Source organism: Ambystoma mexicanum, chromosome 6p (assembly GCF_040938575.1).
Source record: "Ambystoma mexicanum isolate Mex_15411 chromosome 6p, UKY_AmexF1_1, whole genome shotgun sequence".
Taxonomy (NCBI): Eukaryota; Metazoa; Chordata; class Amphibia; order Caudata; family Ambystomatidae; genus Ambystoma; species Ambystoma mexicanum.
In genome coordinates, this window is record NC_090935.1 from 1,366,726,638 (window position 1) to 1,366,745,649 (window position 19,012).

The 19,012-nt window shown below is 44.5% G+C and overlaps 1 protein-coding gene across 17 annotated transcripts in view; it reads left to right on the forward strand.

The window, feature by feature from the left end:
- Positions 1 to 19,012, forward strand: part of MPDZ (multiple PDZ domain crumbs cell polarity complex component) — a 1,735,289-nt gene that overhangs the window by 1,589,762 nt on the left and 126,515 nt on the right. For all 17 annotated transcript variants that reach the window (XM_069626067.1, XM_069626068.1, XM_069626072.1 and 14 more), the window contains one exon: positions 4,227 to 4,331. In XM_069626067.1, coding sequence (XP_069482168.1) covers positions 4,227 to 4,331 — 105 coding nt within the window. The remainder of the gene's footprint in view (positions 1 to 4,226; positions 4,332 to 19,012) is intronic.

Below are 19,012 nucleotides of genomic sequence, written 5' to 3' on the forward strand. Positions count from 1 at the left end.
AGGGTCGGCCAAGCAGTGCTGCGCAACCTGTTCGCCTGAGGTGAGCCTGGTGAGGAGGTAAGATGCTTAATGTTCAGTTTGATGTAATGCTTAATGTTGAGCCTTTGCCACCTCCCGTGGTTGTGCATGTGTGTACTGCTATGTATTCTTTATTCATGAGCATGTGAATCCATGCCAGACCCCATGCTGGAGAAGGAACAAGTTACTTACCTGTAACTGTTGTTCTCCAGCGTGGGTCTGGCATGGATTCACATGCGAACCCTCCCGCCTACCCCTCTGCGGCTCTTCACTTGGTCATACTGCCACGTCACGTGTTTCCAAATCTGAAGATGGCTGCCAGAGCCGGTGCTTAGGTAGAGGGCAGTCATTGGCTGTGGTCAGTATGACGCAGAGACCAGTGATTGGTTACTACTACGAAAGACAGATCAGAAACGAAACTGATACTGGTTTTTTCTTTACCGAGGATTCCCAGCCTGACGACGGGGAATATTCATGAGCATGTGAATCCATGCCAGACCCACGCTGGAGAACAACAGTTACAGGTAAGTAACTTGTTCCTTATACTAGGTGAGTACGACCTAATGGTGCAATAAACTATTACAGTTGCTTCTCAAATCAGTGGAACACAGACAAAGGTAATCAAGAACTCTTTACACTATTTCAGGATTGCACCAGGCAGACCAACGTCAGCTTAAACACAGTGCACTTATTCAGAATGGCACACAGCTATTCAAGGGGAGTAAGACCTATACACTTTTTAAAGGAGCTACCAGCAACTTAAAAGTATGTTTAAACCTAAGACTGTTTTAGAATCTGTATAAAGTAGACCAGGGAAAGCAAACCCCAATGTTACAGTTTGAGAATGACCCAACATTATTCAATGTAGGGTAAAATCCAATGTAGACTTATTCTAGACAGGCTATACAGCAGGTCAAGGAAGCAAGCCCCAGTTGGTGAACTTATACACTTATTCTGAAAGAAATAGTTAGGTGAAACCAACAGCACTACTTTTGGGAAGTGGGGGAACCAATTCACAGGTGTGTAAAATAACCTTATGTATGCTTTTAAGAAGGACAAACCCATTCAAAGTAAATCACTTTTGTAACTGCTCAGTTCAGAGGGACAGTTACCAAACCAACTCTGTTACAAGTAAGTAACATTTAAGCACTTTTCTTATCCAGTCCTTCCCTAGTCTATTGCATGAGTTCTCTGAGGCAGAAGAGGGACCCTAGTGGTCTATGCGCCAGCGGTAGGCAGGGTGAGTTAGGGCTCAGTTTCAGAGAAAGTCAGAGTTCCTGTGGAAGTCTCTTCAAAACAAGTAAGTAATTCACTTTAGAGTTAATTAGGGTGCAGGGATTTCAAAGAAGACACCCTAGAAGGGTTTCAGCAGTGGACTTGGGGGAACTGGATGAGAGGACTGCCAATCACATGAAACAACCCAAAGCTACACAGGAATCACAAAAGGCTTAAGTTAATACCCCAGCCAGCACAGTACCTCAGCATGGAAGAAGAGTTTGAAGCGGGACGTCTTCACGATCTGCAGCCAAAACCCAGTCGATGAATTCCTAGTTATGAAGACTGAAGACAGGACACTGGAAGGGAATGTGCAGCAGAGATCAACGGGGAAGACTTCAGGCAAGGGTTTCCTTGCAGCTGGATGCAGCTCTGTGGTTTTGTCACCCTTTATAGCAGCCAGATGAAGAACAGATTTCGCTGGTCGGATTCTCATCCCTTTTTTGGTCCTGCACTCTGGTGAGGGGACTTCACAGATTCAAATTGTGTCTCTGGAGAGCCAGGAGGAGGCCCCCAAAGTTATGGACGGATTCAGACTTCAGAAGACCATGCACCGTACAATGGCTCAAGATCCCAGTGTATTGGGGTATTGCAGCCCAGCAAGGTCGCAGCATGTCGTGGGATGACTCAAAATGCAGGTCATCTCCAGACTAGTGGATCTCACCAGCCTCTTGGTAGGTGTTGTCGCGTTTGGGACCCCCAGATCAATTGGAAGGAAGGGTAAGAGCAGGTTCTGGTTACATAGCAGGCTCTAGTCGCTGGAAATCGCTACTGCCATAATTTCTTCATCTTCCTCTTCGGTTGCAGCTCCAGTGGTCAGCAGCTTCCATGTTTGGAGTATTGAACAGGAACTACAGCATAACTTCTGCATTCTCTCCCTGCATTTTGTAAAATGCAAGGGGCGGTCTAGGTCACCATTCAGGGCAGCCAGCCCCCCCACTGGGAGTTGGTTCCTTTCAGACAAGGTGAAAGACAAAGGGCTGCAGAGTTTTGGACTCCTCCCTCGCTTCCTGTCTTCTCAGACACTCTTGCGCCTGTGCGGGGAATCCAATGGATTCCCTCCGAAGGCAAAACTTCCACTGAGGTCGTTCCTACCTAGAATGGCAGGAGAAGACTTCAGAAACAGCAAGCACATAAGGAATGGTGAAAAAAGGAGGAGCCCACCATTTTAGCAAAATGGTTGCCCTTCTGTGCATTACTGAGGCTGAATTAACAGGCTGCAGATAATAAAGACTAAAAGTCATAAAGGTAAAACCACTGCCACCAGCCATTTATGTAAAACCTGCATTCGTAACAAAATGTTACCAGGTAAGTAAGAAAAAAGGGGATACATTGTTTCCCCCTAGCACTCCACATAAGGTGGGGTGTGCTGGCTCATTTATACAAAATGTAAAGGGGATGATAATCCCTCTTTACTACTTGGGATCTGTAGTTCACCAAAGTATATGAAAGCGAAATTAACAGCGGGTGCCCAAATGGGCACCACAGCCTAAACCCAAAAGTTATAGAAAACTATAACTTCAACCATACACTATGGAGAGGCATACAAAGATGGCCCATAAAAAGAGTAAAATACTAGGTGAGAGGGGAAAAAGATTCCCCTTCACCTAGGGACAAGATAACATAGTTACCTAGTCCAAGCAAAAAAGTTCTTGGGTTGACACAGGTCAGGAAGATTTATCATAATTATCAAAATCTTACCTAACAGTGGAGACCAATAACAATAGTCAGAGTATTCAATAGTATGTTCAAGGATCTGCTTATAACTACCTATCAAGCCTTCTGCCCCTCGAAGACCCTCAACACTTTTATCAACCCATGAATAAGAGCATTCAACATACCTGCTTCTTCCATTCCCACAAGAATATTCCTATCAAACGATAGCAAATGGTTCATTGTAGAACTGAATAGCTTAAATTAAAAAGAGCAAATTTACAATGTAATGTAATGTCAGAAATTCAAAACCCAGACAAATGTCTAAACCAGCAGAAATTACAGCAGAGGCTACAATAAGGCACTAATCATTTGACAAAATGATTTATAATTACTCAATGTAATCAATAAGTCAGCCAATAATTAAAAATGCATCTTCCTAATCAATAAAAATCTTATTTAAGCTCAAGTCAGTTCTGCCATCACGCTATACCAAGAACTAAGTGTCAATCTTGCTATCACCTTCACTGTGAAAACCAAGAAAATAAAAAACCTCTCACAAACAATGACTAATATCCCAAAGTCAGACCCCAAAACATCCACTTTGCAAGCATGTTTTAATACATTCAAGACAATTTCCCAATCAGAATTAACCAAAATTGTACACAACATGAACGTCTCACAGCTTCAAGTGCACCCTGTGTCACACAGTGTTGCTGCATCACTTGGCTCAGTTTCAGTAAGCTACAATTTCTCCACTAATAAAATAGCGTGACTTGTTTGGAAGGAATAGTTTTTACATTGGCAAATTCATGTCCACGATGACTTCAAAGTTAATGTATCCAGGCATGGTGTCTAATTGCAAGGCACTATCTACCTAAAATCTGTAGGCCTCAGACACATTTCTACCACACGCCTAATATTTGTATCCATTCTTTGCATCTTAGACAAGTATTTGTCTAGTGTTTGTCTTACTGCTTTCAGCGTATGCAGAATGCTGTTTTAACAGTGCTAAATATTCTTTTGCATTTATTTTCATCATGTAACACAGGGACATGCTAGAAGATTAATTTACATTAACTGCCAATATTGTTTTGTTTTTTTCGACTGAGGGTGGTTGGAAGACTTAGTTTGTTTACCGTAGTCTCAATATGGCTCCATCTAAAGAACTTTGTTGTGTGGTGTCCTCAATGGCCTTCCAACGTGCTTACTTGAGTGCTGTTTTAACACAATAATAATTCTTATCTTTTTGTTTTTTTCTTCTCCATGCCTCATTCTAGGTTGGGGACAGGATTGTCGGCATTTGCGGAACATCAACTGATGGCATGACCCATTCCCAAGCTGTTGGAATACTGAAGAATGCTAGCGGCTCGATTGAACTTCAGGTAGTCTACTCTTGTAACGATTAAGCATGCCTAAGGGAAAGAACTTTCTAGCATTATAATGTGTAGTTTGGTTTTCAGCTCAATATGTTTGAACATTTACCTTCACCAAAATGCTCTACATTTTTAACATTGTTTTGCTCACTTTGTAGCTCCTTATAATTCCGTGGCAGGAACCTGCGTTAGGTACAATTTTCATAGTAATGATAAATCTTCCTGACCTGGGTCAAACCCAGAACTTTTTGCTTTTGCTGGTGGATTCTTTTTCCTAATACCTCTGTGAGGGGGAACCTTTTTCCACACTCACAGAGCCTTTTACTCTTTTTATGGGTGTCATTTTTAAGACTTTCCAAAGTCTCTTTTAAAGGTTATCCTCTTTGACAACTTTTTGGCAATAAATGCCTATTGTGGCTGGGTTGCCCTGGGGAATCCCCTTTTAACTCTCTGGCTAAGCTTGTGAGAACTACACTTCCCAAGGGTAGAAAGGATCTTTGGTTCCCATTTACATTTTGTTAGGTGAGACCAGCACCGCCACCTTATGTGGATTGCTGGGGATATACTGAGTATCCCCTTTCTGATTTTAAATGTAACATTTATTTTACAAGGACAAACTTACCTTTAATGGCTGGTGGCAGTGAACCTTTGTATTAATTCTGTGCACCTTTACCACGGGCTGTTTGCACAGCCCTGGAAAATGCACCCATGGGTGTTCATTTTACACAAATGGCCCCTGTCTCGTCTTTTGGCCATTTTAGTGTTGCTTGTCCTTTCGTGTTCCTTCCCCTGATCTCCAGGGTGGGAAATTCCTTTGTGGGATTTTTATCTTTGGCGTGAGTCCTGTTGACTCCCCACCCAGGCTCCAGAGTGTCTGTGAAGGCAGGAAGCAAAGTAGGAGTCCAAAACTCTGCAGCCCTTTGTCTTCCAGCCTGACTGCGAGAATCCAGTTCAAATTGGAAGGCTGGCTGTCCTGAAAGTACTGCCATTCCCGAGTTTGAATGTTGCATGGCTGTTTGATTGGCTGGGTTCCTGCATAAAAGTTTGATCCTAGAAGCTGAAGAGGTAGTCGACCACTGGAATCAAAACCGAACAGGAAGATGAAGAATTCACGGATGAAACGATTTGCAGCGACCAGTGAGCCTGCTGTGTAACAGGAGCCTGCTGTAGCCCTTCCTACCAATCGACCTGGGGCCTCCAAAAACGACAACTCCAACCTAGAGCTTGGTGAGACCCACTAAAATCAAGAAGACCTGCATTTTGAGCCATCCCACATCATGCTGCAACCTTGCGGGGCTGCAATACCCCAATACCCTGGACCTCGAGCCATTGTGCCGTGCACGATCTTCCAAATTCTGAAACTTCGTGGGCATCCTGTTGAATCTCCAGAGGCCCGATTCTAGTCCGAAAATGGCCCTCACTAGCAGGCCCGGACCGGGCCATAAAATTGTCTCGGGCACCAAAAAAAAAGTGGCCCACAGTTGCAAATGGCTATTTATCCCTTTTGTGGCACTGTTTGAATAGTACCCAAGGGTGAGTTTTTGATAAGATGTGATGCAAATTGTGCATTCTTTCAGCCATGGGCCTATTGCACTATAGGCCAGCCGTCCAAGCCTGCTCACTGAGTGCGGGACCTGGCAAACAACGAAAATCCTACAGGCGGTATTCTCTCTTCTGTGCTCCTGAAAAGGCGCCAAATCCACAGCGCAGCATCCAGCTGCGAGGTAACTCTTCCCTTGAGCCTTCTTCCGTGATCCCTGCTGCAAAAGTCTGTCCAAAGTCTTGTCCTCCATCTTCTTGCCAAAGGAATCCAGGCTTTTGGTTGCAGATCCTGTAGTCTTCCTGCTGCAACTCTTCCTCTCTGCTGAGGTACTGTGTTGGCTGGGGTATTTTACCTACCTTAAGCCTTTGTGATTTCTGTATAGCTTTGGGGTGTTTTATGTGATTGGGAGTCCACTCATCCAGTTCACCCATGCCCACTGCAGAATCCTCTTAAGTTGTCGTCTCTGAAGTCCCTGAACTCTAAACTAACCTTGAAGCGACATACTTACTTATTTGAACAGTCTTCCTCTGGAACTCTGACTTTGCCTGCCTACAGCTGGTACCTAGACCACTAGGGTCCCTCTACTGCCTCTGAGTGAACTCATGCTATAGAATATTGGAAGGACTGGATACGAAAACGGTTCTGCCTGGAAAAGAATAACAAGTGTGCAAAAGTTAACTTACTTTTAAAATAAGTTGGTTGATAACTACTCTGACAGTGAACACTTACAAAAGTTATTACTTACCTTAGAAATGTGTTGCCATTCTGAAAAGTATATGTAACATCTTTCTTTCCTTAGAAACTGTTTTGCCATTCTAACCGAAAGTAGATGTAAGGTTATATTGCTCACCTGTGATTTGGTTGTGCCTCTTCCCCAAACGTAATGCTGTTGGTTGCACTTTACTATTCCTGTTAGGATACATGTATGAGTGTCCCCCAATTGGGTCTTGCTTACCCTGACTTGCTATTAGCCTGTCCAGAATAAGTCTGCCTAAGGTTATACTTACCTTTAAGTTGCTGATAGCCCCTTTAAAAAGTATATAGGTTTTACTTACCTTGTGTTAGCTGTGTGCCATCCTAAAACAAGTTAGAGTTATTGCTTATCTCAATCTATGTTCCACTGGTCTTAAAAAGCAACTGTAATACAATATTACAACATGAGGTCTTACCTGCCTAGAATAGCAGTGTGCCATTCCCGAAAAGTGTTCCTTTAGGTGTAGCTGACTTTGGATTTGCCTGGAGCATCCAACATTAGTGTAAAGAGTTCTTGCTTATCTTGGCCTTTGTTCCACTGAGCAGAAAAGCAGCTGTAATTGTTTATTACCCCCAAAAGGTCTTACTCACCTAGTATAACTGTGTGTTATCTCAAAAATAGTAGAGGTATATACTGTTCCTTGAATCTGTGTTACACTATTCAGTAAAGTATATTTGCAAGTTGGTTGATTATGTGATTTTCTTGTTGAGTGTCACTGCATAACTGACAGAGTCTACTACCCTTAAATTACTGTAAAGTAATGTGAAAGTAACTTATGGTTATTCTCCCCAAGAATAGGTGTCTCCTAACTAAATGTTCATAATAAGGTCTGACTTACCTAGAAATACTGTTCATTTTCTAAACACGGTCTATGCTTTGGTCAATGAACTTTAAAGCATAGTGTTGTGTTTTTATAATGTGTTTATATGCTATATGATGGTACTTACTTACCCAGGAATCTCTTGGTCTGCTTGTATATAAAATAAACCCTTTATTTTTAAAATACATAGTGTATCAGTGTTTCTTTGGACCATATGTATAATACAGTTTCTTTGTACTGATTCTACAGCCCTCTCACCCTCCTAGAATAAGCCTGGCTGCTCTGTCTATGGTACCATGAGCTCAGGTGGTATAGCCTTATTCTAATAGTGGAGTCTTGTAATGTCTCAGGTGAATGGTTTTACTAAGCCCTGAGTTGGACTTCAGAAAAACTATCCTAACAACCTAATACGTGTAGACATACATATATAGGTGGGGACAATTTTGCCCATTTGCACGCTGAGTGGAAAAGGCGTACAAGCATGTACGCCACTTCTTGCCTTCCCCTTTGGCACTCGGCAATGCAAATGTCCCAAAATTCAGCGGCGGGGACCCGCCTATGTGTATGTTTTCTGAAGGCATCATGAAGTAGACCCAGACAACTGAATTCAAGTTTTCTCTTTGTACTTTTATTAAATCAAAAAGAAAATTGGAAAAGGCCTAACTTGCCCTATACCTAGGTGGGATTTCACTACCTAAATGAAACTAAGGATAGTCTATGTCAGGATTTCCAAAGTAAATGTCAGTCTGTGTCAAAAGCTATACATGCCTTCACATCTATTTGTATATACTGTGTAGGGATATTAGTGTTCAAATAATAGTTCCAAACGTCTTCCAGCTATGGGTTGGAAAGGATCTCCCCTGCCCCACGATTCAAGACAGTTGACAACGTTTCCCAAAAAGGGGTTTCCCCTATCCAACGATTCCAAACAGTTCACAGGACACAAAGGGGTTTCCCTTCCCCAAGGCTTCAAGTCTTTGAACAATTTCATAAAGTTCAAATCCTCAGTTCCAGTTCACACTGGGGTTCCTTCAGATTCACCCACAAGCTCTATTGCAGGTATTTCAATTGGCTTTCCATTAATGGGTGTTCTCGATCTAGGCATGGTTCTTGGACCACACGGTCCACCCATAACAGGTCACACAACCGATACACCTTACTGGTTTCTCCTTCACCTGCATGTTGCCACTGTTTTAGCTTTACAGTGGGATTTAGTTCAGGCTCATTTCACTTACTCTTGATGCTTTACCTTTTCTTGTTGGACAATATTGTTGGCCAATATCCAAAGAGAACACGTTCCCATATTCTTATGGCTCTTTCCAACGCGTTTCCCTTGAAGCACACTCTTGTATAACATAGCTCATATGTCTCTGGCTAATGCTTGTTCTCTCAAAATTCACAGTCACTGTATATTTGTTTCCACATAAAACTGTTTTAATTCAGTTCAGTATTCAAACTGCTTACTTTCATTCTGATCGGTATTCAAAAACCGCTTGGTTATGTGTGAAATGTCATTTGCATCTTTACTTTGCTATAGCTTTCCACTTTCTGCTATTTCTTTACACAGGCCACCTCTGCTATGCCCTGGTGTCCCTTTCCCATTTCATGGGACTCACCGGTCTCTTCTGGCACCTTTTGGTTTCTCTCGCGATGAACTGTATGGAGCACCTGTTAAGACGGATTTCTGAACTCTGTCCTGGCGGCGCAGAAGTTCAGAAGGCCAACTTAATTACTTGGAACAGGGTAACCTCTGGACAAGCCAGACCAATTAGGGTAGCGATCGCGGCGGTCAAGACTAGGTCTCAAGAGGGGTGAGGGTGACTGAAAGCCCGCAATGAGCACACAAAGCAAGGACACTTACAAACTACTCCAAACAGGTGTTATATTAAAAATATATACACATTTATCCCAAGGCCTTTGCAACAATGACCGTAGCGAGAAATCACAATAAAACTCTAGTAAACCAACACATACCAAACCAATACAATATAGATACAAATACAAACGAGTCTAAAGCGTTAGATGCACGAAATGTGTAGTCCACCTAGAAGGGGAGGAAAACAGGCAGTGTGAAATAATGATTAGACCCAGTCCGCCTTCAGAGGCACCTAACTAAAAGGAAGTCCAAGCCCTACGAAGAGTGGAGCCTTGTGCTCAAAAGTACCTGCACACGCTGGTGCCAACGGGCAAAAAGGGGAGTCTCTTCGAGGGAATCAGGCAGTTTAGTTCGGTGAACAAATGAAGAACAGAGTTCCGCGACTCAAGCACAGCCTCCACTGTGGGCAGAAGCAGAGCGCGAGTACAGAAAGGTGTGCTGTTTGACACAGCGGGGAAAAGCTATGGGCTCCTGCTAGCATTCCTAGCTATGCTATTCACCGGTCCCCGATGCAAGCGGACCTAGGCTTCTCCGCGTCAGTTTCAGTGCTGGCAGGTTCAGGGGAGCAGGGGACGTCTCGTCGTCCTGTAGATTCTGCAGCAGCAGAGTTGAGTTAAAGATGTCCCAAACGAAGTGAACCCGCACAGTTACCACAGCAGGGCAACGGAGCGGCCGTGTGTATCTCATCCAAATGTACACTACTCACTTCAGACCTGGGAATGCCAAGTGTACGAATCGTGTGAGAGTGACAAGGACTCGAAGTACAACACAACCTGGCGGCGGTTACAGAGCAAGACTCCTGGGTAGGCTGGTCAGTCTGCTGGATGGCCCAGAGACACTTCCGAAGGCTTACGTGCAGGAGATGGTGAAGATGCCGAGAATAGCTGTTCCCGCTATTCCAAGGGTCGAAGTACCAGTACAGGCCTTCTGGTTCGATCAGAGGTAGAAAGGGTTTCACAAAGCGACAGCAATGCAGAGGAGCAGTCCTTCAGCGGGTCACCAGCGATTCCTCGGTTCAGCCTCGTGGTTGCAGGATACTTGGCTCCTGTATTCCTTTGTTCGTGAGAACTCGGGAGATCAACATGGTAGTGGCGTTTCCAGCCCCCTCTTATCCACGGTTCCCTTCGTGCCAAAACGGAGGGGACCCAATGGGAGATCCGCTCATAAAACACTCACACCATACGTGGACCTATCACGGACCACGGTGGTCCCAGGCATTCACACCACACTAGACTCTCTGGCACCCAGGATGTGTATTGGGACCAGACATCCCAGCCCACATCCTGGAGGCACACACAAGGCCTGTAGAAGCCCGCGAAAGCATCTGTGTTTCGCGGGAAAGTACATGCCCAAATAAGGAAGGCCCCGGGTCGGCTCGACCTGGGGAAGGTGAAGGGAGCAAGACGGTCAGCGGACAGGACAAAGGAGCCTCGTGGTCTGGCCATTTTGGGAGCCAGGCCACCATTTTGGGCTAAGCGCGAGAAACGTGCTTAAAACGCCAAAAGGAGCTCAAAAACACAAGAAACGATCGCTGCCACCATTCTCGTCCGTGGTTCACTTGCACCGATCAGTTACAATCCAAAAAGAGTATCTAGGGCCTGTAGAAGGCTAGAGACCCAAGAGAGCAGTAACTTAGCTTACAGTGCCCTCTTGTGTCATGTTGCACGAAAGCTGCAACATGATAAAGAAATATGGAAAACAGCGTTTCCCGGTACTGACTGTTTTAAGGGCATGTCAGTTTCCCCGTAAGAATGGAGCGAAAGCTCAGAGGAGTGCGGCAGAAGGCTGCACTTCTCTGGCAAAGTCTAGATCATGGTGAAAACAACAGCAAAAAGTTTAGGGGTTGCCACATGGAAGGAAAATTACCCACAATTAAGAAATCTTTCCTAACAGCACCCGCTACAGTGAAGATGGCTTTGCTTTCGCTTCCTCCGTCTCCCTCTGGCCTCCGTGGTCACCACTTCTCCCAGCATTTCGGATAAGAGCTCCGGTAAGCCTTGTCGGGTTTGCCCGCACCTTGCGAATGCCCAGAGCTTCTCGTCTGCGAGCCTCCTTGCTCCACCACAACGGCACTCGTTCTTCCCTCTGTATGGCATCCAAGGAAGACTTGGTCTGTTTGCATCCACAGCCATAGCCGATACCGTTATCCTCCTTCTTCATCTATTGCAGGTATTTAAACATCCCACCAAGTTGATTGGTTCTCTGACTACTATACCCCATGTTATTGGTTCTAGATTCTTTTGTCTCCTGTTCTTGTTTCTTCCTCTTCCCACTACTAAAGTGGTGTTTGTATGAATTAATGTCAATTGGAAAATAGGGATCTGACCTACAATAGCCCACAAAGGTCTGGGGGATTGAGGGGACATTTTAGGAGGAAAAAGGGGAATACCATCTAAGGGTACCTCATCTCCTCCCTCCAAGTCTCCTCCACCCAGGTGATCCTCTGTGGCATATCAACCCCCAGAGTCAGTATCCGATAGCGACTGCCTTTCCGTGGCCATCTCGAGGGAGGATATATTATGTGAAGAAGGGAGGACGGTCTCAGATTCCTCACAGTTTACATGTACACTTCGTAGGCAGCATTTACAGTGGATCCCTATGTAGTCCGCAGACTTTTTGCTCCAGCACATGAAAATGCGTTCAGGAGCAAATGCTGGAGGATTTGTATGGCGGAGGGGAAGGGAGCAGCGGAAACACAATTTGTCTATCCGCCATACAAATCAATGAAAATCAGGCATGATGTATGAAACTTTCGTAAAATCCTTACGCATAGCTTTTACATATGTTTCTTTTGTTACGCTGCATTCAAAATAAGCTGTTTTATTGACTACATTTTGTTCAGTTCCTGTGGCGGGAGACGCTACTGTTGTTGGTAGTGATGTTCCAAGTTTCATGTATTTTTAATTCATTTAAGGATTTACGTTTCTGATATGTCTGTATCCGAGCAAGTGGGTACGTGCAGGGCCAACAGACTGCTTGGTGAGTGCTGCTCATGAACACGTGTCTTGTAGTGAATCAGCCCTCCCTGATAACTTGGGATTCACAGACACCTGCTGTGGTGGCCCAGTAAATCCTGCAGTTTTTTACGCAGCTCTCACATTATTATGCTTCCTAGTGGATGACTCCTCTGTAGGCAGCCAAGGTGTTTTCAAGCACAGCAGAGCCTGTCATACAAACGAGGCTAGGGGTGGATAGTGGGGCATGGGGGATTCTCCATGTACACCCTCCAGTATCAGCATCACAGAGTGGTTGTGGTTCCCTTCTCCATGGGTCACCCCAGTTCCATCCTGTAACCTCAATCCCTGGACTTCTTCCCACCATCCATCTGCCACTGAAACATGTGTACTTGTTGAAGGGCATCCTCTGCCACCACTTTGGCCATCAAAGGAGCACCTCTGTAGTGCAAGACACTCCACCCAAATGAGGCAAGGGTCCATTCCTTCCAGAAAATATATACACAGGGTTGAAATATGGCCCACAGTGACATGCTCTCAGCTTTTGATTTAGGATTGTGGGTTTGTGAATCTACTTTTTGTCAGCTCGCTTTCTTGCTTCCTGTGTCTTTCCAGCAAGACTCCATTGCCCCCATGCTAAGCAACCCTCAATTCCATCCAGGCAATCCTTAGCAAAATCACCTTGTCCTCCTTCCCCCAGCCCTTGTGACTATTCCTTTCTGAAATCGTTCACATCAGTAACCCTTTCTTCGTCTTCCTGCCATAGTCAGGTTCATGGTAATGCCTTGCACTTTCTACTATGGACATCGGATTTTCTGAGCTTCAGGTAGTACTCGTGTTATATTGACGAATTGGTTTCAAACTGTTTTTCCCCCTCCCCCTTCACTAGTCTCTGTATTTACTTTTGCATTTACTCACTTCAGCTGCTCGTGAAGTGTGTAGGCTTTCACAGTTCCTCCTCTGATGCTTCATTGTGCATGCACAGTGAATAGCCTTAAAGCCCCTGCTAATGCTGCACTCCTTACAAGTATGTTTACTTACCAAGCCCTCTATCATTTCCGCAGTGCCTTTAATCATTGCGCTCTTCAACCCTCTCTAGTTATTCTGCAATGCTTATGAAGTGGATAAGGCCCAGGGAACATGTACCTTAATGGATGCCTTTGAGTTGTATTGCTCTTTAAGTACCACCACTAATGCTTTTTCATTTACATATGCTTGCTATTTTTTCCACTTTACTCATTTGTGGCAATCACTGATGAGTTTGTCTTTGTTAGATTGTGTTTTTTTTTTATATTGCTGGCTTTTTGTTCTAGCTTGGCTCCTGGAGTAGGTCTGATTCGTGCTTTCTGCTTTGACAGTTCGAAGAGGCTCTCTTTTCAACTAAAGGGACTTGTGTACGCATTGACTTTTTGATGCCTTCCTTTTGCCATTTCTTGCAAAATATCTTCCTTCTTTATACTGTGTAAATGAATGTTGTCCTCTAGGCTTTTTGTGAGACTTTTTTGTCATGTGGCATTATAGCATGATCTTGTGCACATTGTGGGTGAGTGAGGGAAGATAGTTGCTATTCTTCCATGTTGGTCAGGCCCTCCACATTACACTCGACCTTTTGTCTGTCAATGGTTATGAGCTCCTTCTGTGCCAGTGAATTAATTTTAGATTGCATTTAGGGTAATGCAGAACCACCCCAACCCGAAATTATTTTATGCACATTCTCTGCCAACAAAAACACCGACTTTATGAAAGCATAAACCTTCCAGCCATCACCTCTTTTGTTTTGCTTTGTTACCCCGAGTGGGATGGGTATGCCCAGACGTGGGTCCCGTGCCTGGGCCTATAGACCCAAGCTACACCTCACTGATGACGCCGAAACATGTATTTGGTTGCTTGTGGTCTCGTGCAGAAGGGATGTTGCCAAGCAGTTCAGGCTGAACTGCCCCTTTGGGTGTGGCACTAAGCCTGATTTGCATATGGTCTTTCCCCTGTTTTGTAATGGCTTAGCAGGTGAAGAACTATGTTCTGGAGGGTTGGCCAAAGCGATTACCAGAGGCTCAGAATAATTCAAAATCTTACAGCTATTAGGAAAAATGTCTCTTTTAGCAACATTCCCTCCATATTCTAAGGACCCCAAACATTTTGCTTTTGTTGAAACAGTCCTGACTTTTTACAGGGAAGTGATGCCTTCAGCTCATATGGTTATGGGGAAAACTGATCAGTCCTTCAGACTATCAGTACTGGGAAACTAGGTTTCCCTTTTGCCTTTTTACCTTTTACCTTTTTGGTAACTTTTTAACCGTGCAAATCGAATCTTAAAATGCAGTGCAGAGGAGATACATTTATATCACCCTATTCATTTATACTTGGGACTTTTGGTTACTTTTATATGTGCCCGAAGACAAGCTAGTGGCAACAATTATATTTTTACCATGTGTGTGTTATTTCTAGTGTGCACATTCACGTTTACTGCGCCTGGCTACTAGGTGTGGCTGATGCCCTAAAATGGCCACGCCACAGGATTTTCGCTTGTTCTTTGGCCGTATTGTTGTTTGGCCTTCTTGCTGCCTTCTCAGATCAGGAAATCCTGTATAAGGTCATGCACTTGCCCTGGAAATCTGCTGCTTTCGTGGGCTAGTGATGCTTTTCTGTGTTTGTGGCTCAGGAAAGGGGTGGGACTGTCTTGTACAACTCCACATCTGTGGTGCCTGAAAGTCTGGGGGTGGGGCATGAGTGAAACCCACAGTGGTCCCTGATTGGCCCACTGCTGGCTGTTTGAATGGTGCATATCCTTCCCTTTGGTGGGCTACGGCTTGCTTCGAGACAGATTCTTGGATAAGAAGAGGACTGCTGCAGCCATTTCTTGAGATCAATGTGGGAGCCAAGTATCCTGTGTGGAAGAGCTGCCGTCTGAAGATCCGTTAATGACTCCAGAGGCGGCCCAGCATCCCTTCCTGGGTTTGGTCCAGTGAAGCCCTAAACTACTGGACTGTCTGATCGGCAAAGGCCCTGAGCGGTGCTTCAACCCATCGGCTGGTGGGACTAACCAGTCTCGACACGTTTTCGAGGATCCAGCTGTCCTGAGCCTTTAGAAGTGTCCCTGGACCACCGAGTGGATTGACCAGCTCTCCAGTGGGCTGCTTCGCTAGAAACGCCGCCATTCGCATTCATTGCCAGATCATTGGTAGTTGCCAGCTTGTGGTGTAAGTCGCCTTCCTGCTGCATTTCATCCTCCCAGCTTCAAGGGATCCTTCTCTGGAAGGTCTTCAACTGCGACTGGAAGGACACCGGCCGTCTCCCGTGTGTGGTGGCTGTCGCTAGAACTTGCCTTGCCTATCTGGTGAAGTGTCCTGAAGAGGTCTGCATAGGTACCGTCTTCATTTCTTCCGTGCCAAGGGTTGCACTCAGTTCCTTGAATCGAGCTGAAGAATCCTTGCACCCCCAGCTCCTGAGCACCTCTCACTAGAACCAACGGTGGAAAAACCTACATCCAGCAACCCCCAGTCTATCCATCTAGGTTCCTGGGAAAATCAGAGTCAAAGAGATAAATAATCGCAACGCATTTGTCTCCCCTTGGTTTCCTTAGAGTACACCTTAGAATAAACGTTGGTTTCCGTTCCAACTGAAAGATAGGAACATTATTTTACTTACAAGCAACATTGTTGAATATCTCTCTGGCGCATTTCACTAACACAAGAACTCTTGCTAAAGCAGACCGCTTTTTCTAAGAAGGAGCTTTGTGACTTTTGAATACAAGGCCCCACTCATCATAGAGATTGGACTTATAAAGTTAAGGTATATTTCTTGTGACTTGGTTTCATTCTACTGCATCACTGCTGCCTTTCTTTTTGTTGAATATGGTATTGTATGCATTTCTAAGAACCTATGGCGATTGTATACATGTTTATAATTGAGTTTGTGTAATGTTATCACCTGCTTGTTTCATTTCCTAGTGTGTGTTTTGGGCCTAGAATACATATAGTATTTTTGTACTTACTTGTCTAAATTGAATTATTGTGTGTGTCACTGTGCGGACTCATTGTGGACCCATGACCCCACACACACACTCCTGAGAATAGCCCTGACTGCTCTCCACACTTACCCTGATTGGGTTTTGGCTAACCTCTCAGAGTTACTCTGTTCACTATAACTAGGGTGGCCTCCTACAGTCTGTCCCCAGAACAGATTCTATTAATCCATCTTAACACCAGCCATTGCCTCTTTTGTTTTCCTTTAGTCATCTCGAGTGGAATGTGTATGCCCAGACGTGGCTCCCGTCCCTTCTGGGCCTTGAGACCTAAGCTACACCACACTGATGATGCCCCATGAGGCTGTAACATGTCTCGGGTTGTTTGGTCACATCCCTTCTGGAAGAGAGCACAATCAGTTTAGGATGGACTGCGCATTATTGGGTGGGACCAAGCCTGATTTGCATATGGTCTTATCCGTTCTGTAACGGCTTGGCAGGTGAAGAACAATGGTCTAGGGGGTTGCCCAAAGCAATGCAAAGGTTCAGATTGATTCAAAATCTTCTCGCCATCACCTCCTTTGTTTTGCCCCAGTCTACATTCATGCCAAAGTGTCTTTTGCAGTGGTGATGTGTTGGGCAGAGGCTGTTCATGATTGGACAGCCCATGCCTGTTTGAATGTTGCATATCCTTACCATTGGTGGGCTTGGGGAAGACTCCATCTTGAATTCTGGATAAAAGGAGGACTCCTGCAGCGACTCATCAGGTCCTTGTTGGAGCCAAGACCCCTACGGAGAGGAGCATCCTGCTGAACACCCGGAACTCATAGTTGGAAGCCAGCCAGCATTGCTTTCTTCAACAGTCCAGGCCAAACTCTGCTCCTTTTCTGATTTCCAGAAGACCTTCATTGATGATTTGACCCCTGGATCAGTGTGAACAACCACTCTTGACCCCTGCTTGAGGACCCTGCTATTGGTTCTGGGACACCTCTAAAGGCTTCCAATCTGTGGGCTGACCAGTTTCTTCCTGGGCTAAATCACTGCATCCATCACCGTTCTGAGTTGAGCCTTGGGATTCTGCTGATATGACTTCCAAAATAAGAATAACTTCCCTGCATTTGCAGCTCTCCACCAAAGAGCGGCCTAACAGGACCACTTTCTTTTTTTCCACCACAAGTGTTGATTTCTGCCATTTCTTCGCAGTGGCAATCACTGATCACAGCGTGCATCGCATCCTAGGGGTCCTCTGAGGTAGTCGCCGGAGTGATGGTCCTTACTTCAGTCCAGTAGAGATGTTCACCTGTCTATTGTCCAGACCCAATCCATCGTACGGAACTGCCGACTAGCCAGACGTAAAACCCAATGCTAAAAGTGACACCTACACCCAAGATCCCTGAACTTCCTTCTAAGAACCAAGCCTCGAGAAAAGGGGATCCAGCAATTTCAGGACCTTCTACGGTGGTTCCTGAGTGAATCACATGGGTTGAGTAAATATGCCTGCTCCTACCCCATCCTCTCTAGGGTTTAACAGGGGTAAAGTCCCCTACCTCTTGTATGCCTGAACGTGATTGGTGAAATTCAAGAATCGTACCCAGGGTGTCCCGTAAGGTGGTTGGATTGGGAGATGATCTGCTTAGAACTTTTCCTTAATTGTTTTCTAACTTTGAGTTTCTTAAAAACTGCCTGTTGGCTTTGCCAACTATTGTCCAGACATTTCTCCTAGTCTTCTGAAGAGAATTACACTGGGACATGTATTTTCTAGATAGGGAAAGTCTTTGTATACCTATAAGTCTCTTTATGATGATTCTAACACCTTTTTCAGCACATCAGTTTTTTGGTTCTTTTTATTCACTTGCTTTGCTACCCTGCATTAGTCTAAAACTAATAGAACTATATCCTAAAGTTAAAGTGTTCATTCTCATAGTAGGGCACACCAAAGTGAATGTGTATATTAGGGAACGCATTTGTGTGTTACCTGTGGTTTTTTATTGGTACGTTTGTCTAATGTCTAAATAAATAACTGCATTTTCATACATGCTGCCTAACTTGTATTTGTTTGGCAAAATTGCATGCAGTACCCTCTGGGACCAACATATACAATTAGGACTACAGGTGTAAGCAAGACCCACCTTTGGTATAAGTCTGTACCATACAGTTTTTGGTAGCGATCTGAGCAGCCAGGCTTATCTCAAGAGTGAATGTGAGCAGTACAAGTAGTGACACAGAGGACTTTCATTTACAGTGATTCAAGTAGACACTTATACTCAAGGTTTCTTGGTAAAACACTTATTAATTTATTACACAATCATTTAGGAAACATTTCACTGGAAGGAGGCGACTTAATATATAACCCAATACACTTCCATGCAAAAATCTAAGATTTTGAGACAGTTTGAGCTCCACTGAAGTAGGAGCAAAATAGCAGTTCAGTTACTTAGAAGTGGGCAAAAAGGACAAGGTAAGTAGAATAGATCACATATAATTGTTAAACAGTGCAAATAGTTTCAGTTCACCAGAAGAGTTCAATTCAAGTCAATAGGCCTAGGCCAAAGTCAGTGGGCTAGTGTTCTGGATAGGAAAGAGCAGTTCTGGTATCAAACGGTAAAGTCTTTGCAAAAGTTCTTAGAAGTAGTTTAGGCGAAAAAGAATCATTTGTTGGGTCACAAGCTGATTAGGCCTGTAAGTTGGGAAAGTTTCACGAACTTTCACCGCGAGAGTGGCGTTCTCTCAATTGGGTTGGCACAGGACCTTTGTATGAAGAAACAAATGCTGCTGAAGTCGT